The sequence below is a fragment of the Paralichthys olivaceus genome, chromosome 21 (genome assembly GCF_024713975.1).
Source record: "Paralichthys olivaceus isolate ysfri-2021 chromosome 21, ASM2471397v2, whole genome shotgun sequence".
Classification (NCBI taxonomy): domain Eukaryota; kingdom Metazoa; phylum Chordata; class Actinopteri; order Pleuronectiformes; family Paralichthyidae; genus Paralichthys; species Paralichthys olivaceus.
The window spans coordinates 19,057,596-19,076,376 of NC_091113.1; the positions used below are offsets into that span (position 1 = coordinate 19,057,596).

Below are 18,781 nucleotides of genomic sequence, written 5' to 3' on the forward strand. Positions count from 1 at the left end.
CAGAGCACCACAGGAAGTCATTCCTGCCTGTGGCCATTCAACTATATAACTTCTCCCTCTGAAAAACTGAGTCAATAGACTGGAGTCATTACAATGCATATCCATTTGCACTAAGTATGTACAATATTTCATATTTTATTTTTATTTTTAATCTTATATGCTATATTTCTACCTTTTACTTATATGTGTTTGTTAGCAATTCTAACAAACACAATAAATCAATAAAGTTTTATTTCTGATTCTGATTCACAAATCACAATTTGTCTCATAGGGCTTTTACAAGGTGTGACATCCTCTGTCCTTAACCCATAACAAGAGTAAGGAAAAACTACAACAACAAAAAACTTTCAACAGGGAAAAAGAGCATTGAAACCTCAGCGGGAGCCACATGTGAGGGATCCTGCTCCCAGAACGGACAGAAGTGCAATAGATGCCACGTGTGATGGAGAACGTCAGATAAATTTACTTCACATCATATGTTATATGTGTTAATTTAAACCATATTAATATTATATATCATTTTATACAATAATACTGTCTTTTTGCACACTCTGTCTACATATTCTTACACTCATAGTATATTATCTATTGTATAGTCAAATACTTATATTTATACCTCTACTATATATCATATCATATTATATCATACTCTTTGTATATTCTTTGTATATTTAAGTCTATATACACATATTTATACATGTGTACATGTTATTATTATTATATTTACTATTATTATTATATATACAGTTGCTGCCATTATTACTATATACTGCTATTATATTGGTTACTATCTATATAAATGTATATTATGTTATATTATATACTATATATACTGTACTATTTTTATATACTGTCTACCAATAACATTACCATCATATCATCAGTACTATTACCATCATATTGCCACTGCACCTTATCTTATCTACTTATTTATCTTGTGTCTTCTGTTTTTATTCTTTCTACCTCAATATTTTATTTTATTCTATTGCATTGTATTTTACTGTATTCAAATATACTGGCTACTATGACGAATTAATTTCCCTTCGGGGATGAATAAAGTAATCTATCTATCTATCTATCTATCTAAATAGTAGAGTAATTACAGCATTGGTTAGAGTAAATAGTTTGTAGCATGATTGAAGCTAAATAAATTGAGGAATTATTGTCAGTAATAGTCGAGTATCTGAGGAGACATATTGTATATCAAGCGGTCATAGTCCACGATCAGGATACACCATCATAATCCATCGTTATGATCCACTGCTGCCATCAGGATCCACCATCAGCTACCACCCAGATCATGGTCGACCACTACGATCAGATGCCAGTACGATACAGGATCGGACATTACTATCCAAGTTAGATGCACTGTATGAATGTGTATGTGAAACTGTACTGTTAAGCTCTTTGAGTGGTCATCAGGACTAGAAAAGCACTATATAAATACAGACCATTTGAAGACCATTTAACACAAATAACTCAGAACAGGTAATATAACTCATATTAAAGATTAATCATAGCAAATCTTTTCCTGCCTTTGTTTACTAGTTTATCCTTTCATCACATTAAAAATGTCTACCTTTTCCAGTTTTCTCACCTCTCCATCTCCTCCCTGCTCCTATCCAGCTCTGCTCTAAGTTTGAATTCCCTGTCCCACAAGTTCATCATCTCGGTTTTCTTGACCTCCATCTCATTGGAAGCGTGACTGATGTGCTTGTCCCAGCCAGTCTGAGTTGTTTCTACCTCTTTATGAAGCCTTAAAAAAAACAGAGAACCAAAGAAACAGACACACACACACACACAGACACACACACACACACACCACAGCAAAACAAACATTCTCTAGTTAATGCCAATAAGAAGATGTGTTGTCCATTCTTCAAAAGTATTACATGTATAGTAATTCTCCCCGTTAAGAATTTGGAAAAAAGAAAAACAACACTCTCTCTTTTTTTTTTTTAGTACATTTGTCATTATGGCAACGTGGAGATGGATCAGGAGACCACCTCTAGTACACTAATCACTCCCATGCTTAAATAGCAGAGAAAGCCGCCACAGAGAAAGAGACCGGTGCCACTGACAAAGAGCTGAGCTGCCACTGGACACTGTATTGACATGAGTTGGTCCTGTGCATGAGAGAAGCCAGGAAATACACAGGACAATTTCTGTTTGAGTTACTGAATTTAAGTTTGATATATTGATTTACGTGGTACCAGTGAGCGCCTGTTGTCACAGTCATCATCATTTTTATTGCTGCTACTAGTGCATATCCTATACAAAAAATTACTTAAATTCTGAATTAACAAATTCTTTTTTTTTTTTCTCTATTCATGCTCATTCAGTATTTGCATGTAGCTCTGACTGCTTGAGGACATTGTGTTATTGACCACTCACTTGTTAATGTTGTCCTCCTCCGTATTTTTCAGTTTGGTCTCCATTTGCTTCACCTCATTATTAAGCTCCTTTATCCTGAGACAGAATACAGTCAGCACACTGGAAACACTTGTCCACACACACACACATACAAAGACACACACACACACACACACACACACACACACACACACTACATGCCTGTGGTCTTTGACAGCAATGAGGTCTTTGATCTCCTGTTCTTGGTGTTGCAGCTGGGTTTGTATGTACTGACAGAACTCTTCAAATGTTTTGAAAGCCTCTAAAGCCTGCAGTTTTGCCTGGCGGTTAACTTCAGTCTCTTTTGATAGCATCTTTACCTGGACAAGGAACAACACACATGAAGCAACAAAGGTGATGATAACATGTTTTTTAAATGGTGTACAACATAAATAGACTCATTGCTCAAGTCAAACATATATAAATAGTAAGATTCCATCCTCTCTTCACCTTGATACCTTGAGACAGCAACCACGTACACATGTCATCCATTTTCAAGTTGAACACATGTTCCTGCTGTTTGAGCTCTCTCTCAAAAGCTGCTCTGATCTCCTGTTTGTCAAAGGAGAGCAACCAGATATATTACAATACGAATAGATTTTAACACTGTTAAATTTATTGTAATATGGTTAATGGTCTGTATTTATATAGCGCTTTTCTAGTCTTGATGACCACTCAAAGCGCTTTTCAGCACAGTAACCAAGTAAATAATTGGTACCACATATGTAGTCATCATTCAGACCATTGCAATTACTGCTAGTCAGTGTGGTTCCAATCATCTGCTTGGTTACTATGCACTGCAGAAATATATTACTTCACTGCTCTCTAACTTACATACTGTCCAACATTTTCTAAAGACAGCAATGACAGGATGATGTGAAGATAAATACTATGTGTCTTAAATGTGTAGGCAAATAGGTTATTTTAAGTAAAAAAAAGTAATGTACCTATGTGAGTTGTCCCAATAGATCTGTAAACTGTAGTGAGTCGGCATACATTGATTATTGTAGACTGACTTTTATTCATGTTAAAATTTACAGGACTGTCTTCTAGGTGGGGGTCATGATGGTATTTGAAGTGATGTGCAGAGGGGTAAAATAACTTAATTGGGGCCATCAGGTGGGCACCCTCCTTCATAGGATTTTTAATGATGGGCCCACAACACCCCCAGAGGGCTCATCTCCGACACCTGGCTTTTCAGGTGTGCCCCCCTCTGCTTTAACTCACTCTACTAATCCTAATGGTGTGGCTGTTATTTTGGGGCCCAGATGGTATCTCTCCTCTTGATCCAGAACTACTGACTAGCCCATTCGGCTTTACTGGAGAAGGCTTTAATGGCTTGCTGTTGGACTTGACCTCAAACTCCCATGTCCTTAAGCAGCCTAGTGACTTGACTTCCCCACAAAACCTCTGCAGCTGACCTCAACTTGGCAGACCCTAGCTTTCCAGCTTTCTGGAGGCTTTTTCAATCGTAGGCCTCCTCCACACCCTCCTACTAGGGTACAGTTAGTTCTATTATATGGACATTGAAGAGAATCAAAGCACCGTGGGCTATGGGCTATGTTTTGCTGCGCACCTGCACTGACAAACTGTACTGCAGGTGTGGGATGGATTGATGGAGGAGGAATAGATGTCTGCCTGGTCTCCAGAGCAGCACTTCAGCACGCATGTGTTTCGCCAGGTGTAATAGTCTTGTGTTAGGCTTGTTTTGCAGCCCACCTGAATAAGGCTTACATTGGCTGAAGAAGGAAAGAGGTGGCATGCAGGGTCTTCTTCATACCACTGGTTTAGGATAATTAGAGATGGTAGGTGGCTCTTATAATGAAGCTGGTTCAATGTGCTTCCATGTCACACAGCTCCTTCCAAGAGAACTTTCTGTCCTTACCCTCTCCGATCGGATCCACTGCCCCAGCTTTGCTTAAGAGATGGCCCTTAGGGTTCCAGACTAACTTTTTTTACTAGCAGCACTGTAGCCCCTTACTGAACATTTTAGGAGTACAAGCAGAAGATTTAGGGGCACACCTTAAATCACCTGCAACGACATACAACACACACATTCATATGTTTTCCTATTTTAACTGTTACTGAAAAATGTTTTGTAATCAATAGACAATTTACCAAATAATAACCACAACAATATAAGTAAATAAGGAACTTTAGAGCATATTCCCCTGAGGACCGCTTAGGCCTGGCACCTCTGAAGGCCAACCCTTGTTGGGCCTTCTAGCTCTTTTGCCCTGACTGAACCACATCTGTACAGCCTCCTTGATATCAACCTCCTCCAAGCTAGTTCCTTCAAGACTTATTCTAATCAGGTCCTCCACTGTGTCCGCATACTGTGGCATCAGATTCAAAATGCACAAAATGTTTAAGACTGGTGTTTAAACGCACCCTCATTAACTTTGGAGCGAATCAAATAAACACAATGTAAACTTTATGTATTGATCAGGTCCTAATAACTTGTGATAAATATTGGTGTTTATTAGTTAAAGTCAACGCAGGTCAGCAGGAGTGTGGAGGGAGGATACAGGAAACACCAGCAGTGTTCAAACCAACTGTTGCTTTTGTCTGATCATTGTGTGTGAGTGAGTGGGGGCGAGGCCCCAGGGCCTCTATTTGTGTGTATAGACTCCACTCAGCACACACAATATGTTTCGCTCACTGCTGTTATGTACGGAAAGCCTATACAATCATGATTTTTTTTTAAAATGGGGGGCATGCAAGTCGCAGTGGCGTGACTACTTATAAAATTTAGTTGTGCTGTCTTCAAAAATAGTTGCAAAATGCAACTTAATGGTTGCAGTCTGGAGCCCTGGGCCTTTGCACCTCCTCAACCACAAGACCCCAGCTTTGTAATGGGGTTGCTTTGTAGCAGGGTGGACTGTTCTCTCCAAGGCCAAGGCGTCCTCTCACTGTACATGGCCAACAATGTCCTAGAACATCACACACCCATGCATACGGTGCATCTATGTGCAGCACTTTTTCTATGCATATGCAACGCATAGCTATATGTCCTGGAAGTAGGATTTGACAAGAGCCGTTATATGGAGATCTCGTCCATCCTTTTGGTGGCTTTTTGATTTGTTGCCAGATCATGTTTGCATGCTCCAAACACCCAGAGAAACCAGGGATCTCTGCTTTCTGTACATTCAGTATCAGTTCTTCTCTAGATAGACTGCCAGCTACTTAAGCAGATTCATATATCCAGCTTTCAAGAGTATTCCTTTTTAACTCGTTAACTGGTTAGCTGATTGTGACTGTCCTCTATGTTTTAACTTATATAGAGATTCCTTCGATGAGTGGGATAACAGAAAACATACACCTGCATTTTGCTTCACCATGAAACTTTCTCTAAATTCCATTATGCATGCATCATTTTGATTAGTGACATACTGCCAGAAAAAAAAATTGTATTTCATACCTTTTGAATCATCTTTAATCTTGCTAGTAAGTCTAAACAGACATCACACAAAAAATTCAGACATACCAAAAGGTTTTAGATCCATGACATAATAAACATGGAAACATTTCTTAAACCAAGGTTTATAGAGAATAACATCATGGATTTAAGACATGCAACTCCAAAGTGAGCCAGAGAAGATGCTATGCCATCCCCCACTCCCCATTACATAGCATTTTTTCTACAAGGTAAAAGCATATGTTTGCTTTATTGCGGCAATGCTTTATACCAGGCGGAATTATAGAGCTCTTATTTTAAAACTATGAACTTGGTTCTGACGATTGTGTTGATTGCTTAAAGGGATAGTTCACAGAAAAATTTAAATTCACTCATTGGTGGGGTGGATGAAATGTTTAAGGCCACAAAACACTTTTGGAGTCTCAGGGGTAAGCAGTGTTGCAGCCAAATCCAATACAATTAAACAGTAGTAAAAGTAAATGGAACACCTTCTTCGTACGTAATTTAAAAAAAAAATCATGCTTCCATACTGCTCATTTAGTGTCATCCAAGTGTCTGCAAGCCATCACATTCATATATTCAACTCGAAACAACATCACATCATTTACACTATGTTTTTAGCCTAAAAGACGCATTCTCACTGACTTTTCGAAACAATGCACCGTGGAGGACAAATGTCCCAGATCTGATCGGCATTTGAATGTCCAGAAACCCCGACCAGCAACAAATACATTGCATTTTATACACAGTGTGTACGCACATCTACTGCCTAGGAAGCATTACTCAATGAAAACAATTGCTTACCATTCTTGTACTCTTTGGGCCTCTGGAAGGGGAGGGTGAGGTGAGGGGTATTTAGCTGCAACATGTACCTTTAAAACCCAATTATGCCATTTTAACGAAGATTCTGACACTCAATTATGTTTTTTTATGTGGGATTTGTTTTTATGTAAGAACAGAATCTACTTACACTCAAGAACACTCTAATGCATATTTGCCTACTGACATTGTGAAAAACAATGAATTATTGTGTTTTCTTTAACTCTACAGTTGTATGAAAGGATTTTAACTATCTTAAAATGCTAATTAATAATATGTTGAAGATGAGAACTTAATGAGTCACTCAATGACTCTTCACAACACTTAATGACTCTTCTTAATGACTCAATTAATCACTCTTTATAAAACTTCACGAAACTTCACGGCACTTCATCACTCTTCTTAATGTCTCACTAAATGACAATTCAGAATCAGAATCGCTTTTATTGCCAGGTATGTGAATACACAAGAGGAATTTGACTCCGGTTTTCCTTTGTTCTCTTAGTACAACAGTTTAAAAAAACAACAAACAAACATAGAGATGAACAAGAACAAAAGACAATAACAAATGCTATGTACATGTACGAAAAGGTAAATAGTTGGTGCAATAATGGTGCATAGTGCAAGGATGAAATAATAAATATACATATACAGTTTGTACAGTATATTCTATGTACAGATATATTACAGGTGATGATTCTGATATTTGAGCCCGGTTTTAGCTGTTTGACACAGAGAAACCCTAAGGGAAAAAGCTGTTCTTATAATGGGATGTTTCGGCGTAGTGTTCTGTAGCGTCTACCAGAGGGGAGAAGTTTAAACAGTTTGTATCCAGGGTGTGATGGGTCTGCAGAGATGTTGCCTGCCCGTTTCCTGACTCTGGTCAGGTACAGGTCCTGGATGGAGGGCAGGCTGACCCCAATAATTTTCTCTGCAGTCCTTATTGTCCATTGCAGTCTGTTCTTTTCCTGTTTTGTGGCTGATCCAAACCAAACAGTGATTGAGGAGCAGAGAACAGACTGAATGATGGCAGAGTAGAATTGTGACAGCAGCTCCTTAGGCAGGTTGAGCTTCCTGAGCTGGCGCAGGAAGTACAACCTCTGCTGGGCCTTTTTGATGATGGTGACTGTTTTGGTCTCCCACTTCAGGTCCGGGAGATTGTGGAGCCCAGAAACTTGAAGTTTTCAACAGCAGTCACAGAGTTGTTGGTGATGGTGATGGGCGGCAGAGTGGGGGGCGTCTCCTAAAGTCCACTGTCATCTCCACAGTTTTGAGCGTGTTCAGCTCCAGATTGTTCTGACCACACAAGCAGACCAGCCGTTCAACCTCCCGTCTGTCAGCAGACTCGTCACCGTCCTGGATGAGGCCGATGATCATTGTGTGGTCTGCAAATTTCTGGAGTTTAACAGACGGGTCTTAAGAGGTGCAGTTGTTGGTGTAAAGGGAGAAGAGCAGTGGGGAGAGCACACACCCCTGGGGGGCGCCAGTGCTGATAGTCCGGGTGCTGGATGTGATGCTCCCGAACCTCACCTGCTGCTTCCTGTCAGTCAGGAATTTTGTAATCCACTGACAGGTGGAGGAGGGCACAGTGAGCTGGGTGAGCTTGGTGTGGAGGATGTCTGGAACAATGGTATTGAACGCCGAACTGAAGTCCACAAACAGGATCATGGCGTACGTCCCTGCAGAGTCAAGGTGTTGCGGGATGTAGTGCAGTCTCATGTTGACAGCATCATCCGCTGACCTGTTTGCCCGGTATGCAAACTGCAAGGGGTCCAGGAGGGGTTCTGTGATGTCCTTCAGGTGCGACAATACCAGTTTCTTGAAGGACTTCATGACTACAGATGTGAGGGCGACAGGCCTGAAGTCATTTAGTCCTGTGATGGTGGGTTTCTTGGGGACCAGGATTATTATAGAGAGTATGAAGCATGAGGGGACTTCGCACAGCTCCAGGGATCTGTTGAAGATCTGGGTGAAGATGGGGCCAGCTGGTCAGCACAGACCTTCAAACAGGAGGGTGACACACCGTCTGGGCTGGGAGCCTTCCTGATCTTCTGTCTGTGGAAAGCCGTCAAACATCCTCTTCACAGATCTTGAGTGCTGGTGGGGGGTCAGAGGGGAGAGGTGGCAGAAGGGGTGTGGATGGGTCTTTTATGACTGAGGGGGGGAGGTGTGAATGAGTCGAATATACAGTAAAACACATTCAGCATGTCAGCCAGTTGATGGTTCACTGCAGTGTTGGGGGATGGTTTCCTGTAGTTTGTGATGTTCTGCAGGCCTCTCCACACTGACGCTGGATCGTTGGCTGAAAGGCTGTTTTTGATCTTTTCAGCGTAGCTCCTAGCTGCTTTCACCCCGGTCGTCAGTGTGTTTCTGGCCTGGTTGTACAGGACTCTGTCCTCAGTTCTGTAGGCCTCCTCCTTGGCCTGACGGAGCTGCCTGAGTTTTGCAGTGAACCAGGGTTTGTTGTTGTTGTATGTGCGGAAGGTCTTGGTGGGCACTCACATGTCCTCACAAAAACTGATGTACGATGTCACGGTATCAGTCAGTTCATGCAGGTCTGAGGCTGCAGCCTCAAAAACACTCCAATCAGTGCAGTCAAAGCAGGCTTGTAATTCCACTTTGGCGTCGTAGGTCCATCTCCTAACCTTCTTGACCACAGACTTAGCAGATAGCTTCTGCCTGTAGGTCGGGATAAGATGAACCATGCAGTAATCAGAGAGTCCCAAGGCTGCACGGGGGACAGAGTGGTATGAGTCCTTTAAAACAGTGTAACACTGGTCCAGAGTGTTTGTGTCCCTGGTGGGACACTTAATGTGCTGTTTATATTTAGGCAGTTCATGGCTGAGCTTTACTCTGTTTAAATCCCCCAACACAATGAGCAGAGAGTCCGGGTGTTTTTCTCCACGTTGTTTATCTGGTCAGCCAGGTGTTGTAACGCCTCAGTTACAAAGGCCTGAGGAGGGATGTAGACTCCGACCAGAATAAACGAGGAAAACTCCCACGGTGAATAAAACGGTTTACAGTTAATTCACAGCACTTAATGACTCTTCACGACGGTTAATGACTCTTCTTAATGACTCACTATTAGCTACTATCCGCATATAGCTAATATTAAATAGGGAAGTACAGTTCTGTGTTGCTACCCTGCCCTACCCCCAACAAGTATGGTAAGCCATCAAGGACATTCTTGTGTGAGTTGTAGAAAGCTAGTCAGGATTACAGTAGAGGTTAAACCAGAAGTCTGTGTAGCTCAGCCAGTAGAGCATCAGTATTTCAACCAGGGGGTCCTGGGATCATGTCCCTGTTCACAACACTTCACAACACTTAATGACTCTTCACGACACTATCGACCTCACTGAAGGCACTTATTACATGTACCCTTCACAAACTGACCCACCAGAGTGTGACTGTCAAAACCTGCATGGCAAGCCATAATGGCAGCTAAATGGTCTGTAAATGGTTTGTATTTAAGTCTAGTCGGACCACGTATCTCTTCTCCTGCTCCCCGTTTACCGGCAGAGACTGAAAAGAGACCGACCTGTGACACGGACAGTCCAGCGCTGGACCGAGCAGTCAGACTCTGCTCTCCAACACTGCTTCAGCACCACGGAGTGGTGTGTGTTTGAGGAGGAGGACATAAACACACACAGACACGGTCATTTGCTACATCAGCAAATGCATCAATGATGTCGTGCCGCGGATTACTGTACGAATATTCCCAAATCAGAAGCCCTGGATAAATGGCGAGGTCCGAGCCAAACTCAAAGCTCAGTCTGTCGCGCACAGCGCAGGTGATTTGGATGAATACAGGAACTCCAGGTATGCGCTCCGGAGAGCTATTAGCAGTGCTAAAAGACATTATAAGAACAAAGTGGAGTCTGACTACAAGGGCTCCAACGCTAGAAACATGTGGTCTGGACTAAAAACTTTAACAGACTATAAAAGAACAACAAGTGGTGCCGAGGAAGTGTGTGCATCTCTCCCAGATGAACTGAACACATTTTATGCACGCTTTGAGAGACCCCCGGCTGTGGAGGTACAGAAGGCTCAGGAACCCTGCCCCTGCCCTCTGGTTTTAACCAGTGCAATGTGTGCAGATCCCTAAAAAAGATCAACACACATAGGGCTCCTGGGCCTGACGGCATCCCTGGCAGTGCTCTCAAGGTGTGTGCAGTTCAGCTGGCAGAGGTGTTCACAGACATCTTCAACAAGTCACTGCTCCAGTCTATAGTCCCCACTTGTTTCAAAGAGTCCACCATCATTCCAGTCCCTAAAAAGACAAAGACCATCTGCCTAAACGACTACCGCCCAGTTGCACTCACCCCCATCATCTTGAAGTGCTTTGAGCGGTTAGTTAAACAGTTCATCACCTCCTCCCTCCCCGACTCACTGGACCCCCTGCAGTTTGCTTACAGGGAGAACAGGTCCACAGCCGATGCCATCACCCTCACCCTCCACACTGCCCTCTCCCACCTGGACCAGAGGAACACGTATGTGAGGATGCTGTTCATTGACTACAGTTCAGCACTATTGTGCCCTCCAAGCTCGTCATCAAGCTCAGGGACCTCGGGCTCAACAGCGCCCTCTGTGACTGGATCCTGAACTTCCTGACGGGCAGACGCCAGGCAGTGCGGATGGGGAACATCACATCCTCCAGCCGGACCCTCAACAACGGAGCCCCCCAGGGTTGCGTGCTCAGCCCTCTCCTCTACTCCCTGTTCACGCACGACTGTGTGGCCACATACAGCTCCCAACACCATCATCAAGTTTGCTGACGACACCACCGTCATCGGCCTGATCACAGATGGTGACGAGACGGCCTACAGAGAGGAAGTCAGAGCCCTGACATCTTGGTGCCAGTACAACAACCTCCATCTCAACGTCAGCAAAACCAAGGAGCTGATTGTGGATTATGGGAAGAAGCAGAGAGATGGACACGCCCCCATCGCCATCGATGGGACTCCTGTGGAGAGAGTCAGCAGCTTCAGGTTCCTCGGGGTTCACATCACTGAGGACCTGACATGGACCCATCACACCAGGGTTATCACAAAGACAGCTCGTCAGCGGCTCTTCTTCCTCCGCAGGCTGCGGAGGTTCAAAATGGACTCCAGGATACTCTGCAACTTCTACAAATGCACCATCGAGAGTATCCTGACCGGCTGCATCACGGCCTGGTACAGCAGTTGCACCGCCCTCAACCGTAATACTCTACAGAGGGTGGTGAAAACTGCTCAGCACATCACCAGGATGGAGCTACCATCCATGGAGGACCTCTACACCCAGCAGGGTGTAGGAAGGGGGCTCACAGGATACTAAAAGACGGTAGCTGCAGCATCCGGACCAAGACCACAAGACTCAGGGACAGTTTTATCCCACAGGCTATAAGACTGTTGAACTCCTGAGCTCTGTGAAAGTCACTACATCTGTTTATAGCAACATATTCATTTACACATTATACCTCTGGGTGGCAAGGTGGATTTTTTACCAAAAGGCTCTGTCCTTTACGACCATCTCTGCCCTTCGCCTAGACTGTGATAGGATTATTCTACCCGAAATGAATCAGTAAATTCTACCTTAAAGATCGGTAAATGACAGCAGCACCCAGGTAGAACATTTGGCACTGGAGCAGCACTGTCTTTTTGGGAGTAACTTCTGCCCACATCTCAGATGCAGTCTGGATGATGAACTGAATGCTCAGTGTCTTCATTGCTGCTGCATTCACAATGTATTTTACAGGTTAGTAGTGGGTGAGAGTCACCTACATTAACTTCTTAAAGCTTAGTTTTATCAAGACAAGTGTTATTGAGACAGATTGATGTCATTTTGATTATTTCGATTGACTGTTAAAAACTTTGAAATGTGCTACAAAGTGAGGCAGGAGACACGTGCCACTAGGTGGGCAGTGTGGAGGTGGCTGGGAGAACACCTCCACCTGTACGAGAGGATCAATCAGTGCAGGTGAGAGCTGTTAGCTGATTGATCCTCAGCTTTAAAAGGCAGCAGCGGAGCTGCCACTGGAGGAACACACACAGAGAACTGAGACACGAGAGTCACAGACAGGTAGGATAGTTTTCCTCTTTTGTTAACAACCTGCACAGTGCTGGTACAGAGAAAAAAATCCCTGGACACAGTCTAGTTTTGCTGCAAGCCAAATTGTTAGCTTATAGATGAGTGATAAGAATAAAGTACGTCTATCTATCCATCTGTCAATCTATCTATCTATCTATCTATCTATCTAAAGCTAACCTTGTAGTACAGTATATTGCTACTCTGTGGGGATAACAAGGTAAATAAGTGGATATTGTCACCGAACTACCTAGAAGGCGGAAAAATTGCTGCTCTCCTTTCTTGGGTAGTGCTGATGTATTGCTACTTCAACATTAATAAAGCAAAAAAAACTACAATTACTTCTAGCCAACTGTTGCCCAACGCATCGAACAATTACCCAGAGAAAAGCGTTCAGTGACCGAGGTACTGTATGCACTCAAATCTGTTAACAGTTAAGCTAGGCTCTGGAGCAGCTGTTCATATGTAGGCTCCTGTTATAAAGGGGGGGATGCGGGTCACCTCCCACAATATATGCAGCATCAAGGCAAGCCAATAGGCTGGCATGGTGTTGAGGGCATGCAAGGGGTGTTTCATAACAAGACATGAAACAAATCCTAGCAAACAGAAGTGACTCTAGATTTAAATGAAAATGATCAGGCTAGTATGATAAAGTCACTCTCTCACTAAAGTGAAGAAAAAAAAGCCTGGGCTGGTCATAGAATAGTGATGATTGGTGTGTGCGGCACAAGTGATGTATCAGCTCAGTAGAGTAATGGTCACCGTTGATGCTTGTGGATGACTTGTCTTCAGTTCATGCATGTACAGTAGTACCTCCTGTGCAAATTTAGATGATGACCTGCCTCAAACAGCAATGCAACAGCATGTACTCATCCATGGAGCTAAAGGAATCCAAAGAACTTGAGTGATCCTACCCTTCACAAAGAAGGCCCTTCAGACAAGGAGGAAACACTCTGCCTGCTGTTTGCCTTTTCTTGTCCTGTCCTCAATTTATTCCTCCTGGCTCACCGTTTAAACTTGTCCATTTGCAACCTTTGTCGAGTGGTACTGTTCTGACATTCACTGAGCTTCACCTGTATCTTCTCAGCCCCTCTGGCTTTCTGCTCCTCCAGCTTGGCAATCTGCATATTGAACTGATTTAGCCCCTCGTGCCTACAAATGGGAGCAGTAATTCAGTATTAGTTGATTGATATAGTCACTGTGTCTACTAGGGCCATTATTGTTCTTCTTGAGTCTAACTTCTGAATTTCATACCAACATTACCAAGGTGAGCTCTGGTTCCACAAAATCACAGTCAACACAATGTTTAAAAATTAAAGGGCTAAGTAACAGAAGAATATAAGTGATTGCATCTTCTATATGAAACATACCTCTTGTGCTCCACACGCAGAGCTCTGGCAGCTATAACATCATATTTCTCCAACTCTTTGTCTCGTTCATCCAGGATGGCAAGGTTGAATTGGAAATCTTCCCTCAGTTGCAGGTAGAGTTCCCTGAGAAAATGCAAAATGCCAATTAATGGGCTATCACAAAAACAAAGACACAATTTAATGTAAGCGCAGAGTGTGTTTTGAAGCATGTGGTCTAAATGGACACCTGATGTTTTCATCATTATTATCATTTAATATTTTTACATCTATACTTAACAGAAGCACCACAACCATCCCAATTCTCAATCCCATATCAGTAGACTGTATCAGTGTCGCCCTAATGTCTGTGGTTATGAGATCCTTTGAGAGAGGTGTTGCCCTATCTGAACATCACCAGCATCATGCTGGACATCCTCTAGTCTGCCTTCCAAGAAAACAGGTTAGTGGATGATATAATCAACTTGAAATTGCACTTTATTCTGCACCACAAATTGCACTCAAAAGGCAAATAAATTCACTGTCTGAGGTCATTATAACCTTGACCTTTGACCACTAAAATCTAATCAAATCATACTTGGTGATTGTTTGTGTCAGATGTGATGAAATTTCCTTAATGCATTTATGATATATCACATTCACAAGAATATGAGGTCATGTGACTTTGATCTTGTGACTTCGGACAGTTAAATCGAATCAGTTCATCTTTGTACAGAATTTAAAGACATTCCCTAAAGCTGATCTTAAGATATTTGTGAGGCTGCTGTGACCTTGACTCTTGACTACCAAAATCTTCTTAGTCAGAACTGGTATGAAGGACCTGTAACTTTTAGCAGCTGTGGCTCAAGGGAAAGAGTGGTCGTTCTCCAGAGGGCCGGCGGTTCAGCCCCTGTCTTTCCCATTCTACATGCTGAAGTGTTCTTGTTCAAAATTGAGAACATACTGCACATAGATGCAGTTTTTGAATGTGAATGAATAGCAAAAACTGTGGTCATCAAGACTAAAAAAGTGCTATATACATACTATTCACCATTAATGATACTGTTGTTAATGAAATGTGAGCACAGTAGCACTGCTCTGAAACATAAAGAAGAATGATCCAACATAAAGATAGAGATGCTAAAAACATCTTTCTGAGATCTTGAAAAATCATTTTATGTCAATAGATATTACACTGTATGGTGTAACAGGTGTTGCTTTGTGGAAATATGTCAATTTAAGTGTTTAAATGTATAAAAGGTTTAAGTGAACTGGCAAGCCAGGATACATGGCTTATGTGATAAATCTGGAGTTTATTTCTCATAAATGTATTTTAAATATTAAGAGAAAATTACTAGAAACTTGCAGAATTCCACAAATTATTTTAAACCATTCACACGTTCCTCTTATGAGTGAATCTATTTGATTTAGTTCTTTGAATATTTAAACATACTCGACCAATGAAGCAGATTAAAATTTTGATTCTAATGGAAAATGGATCTGAAAGTGAAGCTAACTGTTGTCTACAATGCAGGGGGAGGCTATGAAAGTAAATGGTACCCGACTGGAACAAGTCCCTGACTGATCGCTATATTGGAGTTTTCCCTGGAGAGCATAAAGGTCACCTCAGAGTGACCACATGTTACATCTGCCCCTCGAACTGCTCCTACCACGCCCTCTACCTCTAATTCTGGGAATTGCTATCCGGCTACCACCCCCTGAGTGGTTCTTCCTGTGTGTGATTACCTAAAGGTGCACCGGAGTCAAAGCAGAGCCTTACCAGCTGCATCTCATCTGTCATCAAGCATCAAACATATACCAGCTAGTGTTGCTACGCTTCCTGCCATTTATTATAAATCATATAGAGAATTGAACCATTGCCTGACCTCATCCTGTTTTCCATTTCCCTTCCAGCTCCTCCTGTTCTGGGTCCGGTCCCTGCTCCTTGCCACCTCCCCTCGTAACTACCCTGCTATCCTGCAACCCTGCCTCACACCTCCTGCCTGGGACAAACTTCTGGACCTTCCACCCTTACCCCCATCACTCAAGCCTCAGCCTGAAGTTCAGCCTGGCAATAAAATACCTTTCCCTACTCCTCTGTCCTTGTCTGTGTCTGCCCCTGGATTCACCGTCCAACCGTTACACTTAACACCACAAATGTAAAACAAATCTGCCATCTTTTGAATGACGTCATTTTCGTCCAGTGAAATAAGAATCTCCTTCTCTGTTGCCACAACCAAATCAGTAAAAATACGATATTTCCAAGGGCTTTTACTTTACTAAATTCTACATCGAGTTGTCTTTCATTGTATTTGGGTGACAATCTGAGGTGGCAAACTGTCATTGTGAAACCAGTAGTTTATTTTTAATATCGATCTGAATTTAGAGGGCATTATCTTAATTCTCTCCCTCTGTTCCACTTTTTCTTTTCTTCTGACCATGACCTTCCATTTCGCCATAACAACTTGTTATAATACTGTCAGAAGCGGGAGCACGTCTGAAGGCCTCCCACAAAGCAAGAGCTGCCTTCTATCACTCAGAGAGTCACATGTGCTTTGAACCTAGTATTCCTCCATCCCTGAATAGCAATGTCTTTATAAGCTTCTTCAATGATAAAATATGTAATAATTAGAAATAAAATCTACCATCTCTTGCCCTCAATTGATGCTAATACATCAACAAGCACAGAAATCTCAGGAAAAGCTGAGACTCCTGATAATTATTAAGACAGCTTCTCTCCAATCACCCTTGAACAGCTGACTTCAATTATGCCATTGATTAAACCCATAAGTTGTAGCTTAGATCCCATTCCTACAAGGTTGCTCTCCACAGGAGAGGAGTAGGCTTAAAACCTTCCTTTTTGATAAAGCTTATAGTTAGTTCAGGTCTGTCTTACACCAGGTCTTAGTTATGCTGTTATAGGCCTAGATTGTCAGGGGAAACACATAACACCTGGAGCTTCTCTTTCATATTGTTGCTCTTTATCATATTGATGTCTAATCAATACGTATTACTTATAATTTATTTCATAATTTGATTATAATTACTTCTTCTTCCGTGTCCTTGTGCTATATCATTTGCAGAACCAGGATCGCTGCTGCGGCCACATCATGGATCATGATGCTGGATCATAGATTATGATCATGGACCATAGATGGTGAATTGCAAATCAGAGATCGTGATGGCGGCTCATGGATCATGATTGTGTTGGCAGCTTGTCATAAAGAGTGGTGGTGGATCATGATCGCAGTGGTAGCTGATTGTGGATCATGATGGTGGCATCTGATTATGGTGGTGGATCCTGATCATGGTGCAGCTGATCGTGGTGATGGATCATGATCCTGGTGGTGGATCAGTGGCTGCTTGATCTTACATACCATTACTTGTAATAATTTGTCATTGCTGCTTCCTTCATCTCTATCAGGCATTTTCTTATGTATAAATACTTTAAACATAGGCAGACTTTCTTCAGATCAGTGTTGTAAATACTGTTATTTTGTTGATGCGTTCAGTTACACACAACATCTTTTGCACTTCTGTCTATCCTGGGAGAGGGATTCCTCACACGTGGCACTCTGAGGTTTCTACGTTCTTTTTCCCCAGTTAAAATGGTTCTTTAATAGTTTTTCCTTACTCTTGTTGAGTATTAAGGGCAGAGGATGTTGCACTTTGTTAAGCTCTATGAAACAAATTGTGATTTGTGAATATGGGCTATACAAATAATATTTGATTGATTGAAGGTTGTCAGTTCCTGTAGAGGTGGCAACCTAAAAACCCATAAGGAAAGTCATCAGGATGAAGAAGAAGGTCTTCTGGGCTCTTTTGGCCAAGAAGTTTCCCGGGGCAGCAGACAAGTATAAAGAGGCCAAAGGGGCAGAAGCAAAGATTTGTGTGTAGGAGAAGTTTGGTGAGGCTGTGGAGGAGGAACTTCGGTTGGAGTTGAGGAAGTTCTTAAGTGGCGGAAAGAGCACTTTGAAGAACTGCTAAACCCACCCTACACATCCTCTGTGGATGAGGGAGAGTGGAAGAGATAGAGTCTGAGGACTTGGGAAAGGCCTAGCCAATATCCCTGGCAGACATGACACTCCTCTTCAGTGTCGCATTGAGGTCAGGATGAGTAAATGCGGTGGCTCCTTTTTTCAAAAAGTGGGAGCAGAGGGTGTGCTTAAACTATGGGGGTTCATAGCCACAGCTTCCCCAGTTTCCACTGTACTTCCTGCCAAGGAGGCTCCAGTCGATTGTTGAACCTATATGAGGATATATGAGGAGGCAATTGCAATTGCCAAACAGGAAGTGACTTACAGTATCTGGGACATGAGATCACAGCAGAGGGCTGTCACTAAGAAACAAATGATGAATTTCTAGGGGATTATGTCATACTGCCGACCAGTGTTGTGCATGCTGTTCATTGAACACGTTTACATAACATAACATGTTCACTTCCACACACACGGTCCACACACACAGTGAGAGGTCAGAGCTCTTTCTCATGAAGCAGCCGGTAAGTGACTTTGTTGAAGAGCAGTGGAAACAGTAAAAAACTGAGTTTCTCTGGTCCGCATCTGCTCAATGATCAGAGCAGAAGCTGCAGTTGGTTTGTACCAAGCTGGAGTTTCTGTGTTCTCCTCCACTCTCCTGCTGAACTGCTCTCACTTTAACTAATAACACCAACACTCATCACAAGTTATAAGGATCTGATTAGTACATGAAGTTTAGTTAG

The 18,781-nt window shown here is 42.5% G+C and overlaps 1 protein-coding gene across 1 annotated transcript in view; it reads right to left on the reverse strand.

Moving 5' to 3' along the window:
• ccdc57 (coiled-coil domain containing 57) overlaps positions 1 to 18,781 on the reverse strand; it is a 48,149-nt gene that overhangs the window by 14,915 nt on the left and 14,453 nt on the right. The window contains exons 3-9 of the mRNA XM_069518092.1: positions 14,086 to 14,208; positions 13,789 to 13,867; positions 2,863 to 2,964; positions 2,575 to 2,732; positions 2,395 to 2,469; positions 2,214 to 2,271; positions 1,598 to 1,842 (exon numbers count right to left, since the gene is read on the reverse strand). Of these exons, the coding sequence (XP_069374193.1) occupies positions 1,598 to 1,842; positions 2,214 to 2,271; positions 2,395 to 2,469; positions 2,575 to 2,732; positions 2,863 to 2,964; positions 13,789 to 13,867; positions 14,086 to 14,208 (840 nt within the window). The remainder of the gene's footprint in view (positions 1 to 1,597; positions 1,843 to 2,213; positions 2,272 to 2,394; positions 2,470 to 2,574; positions 2,733 to 2,862; positions 2,965 to 13,788; positions 13,868 to 14,085; positions 14,209 to 18,781) is intronic.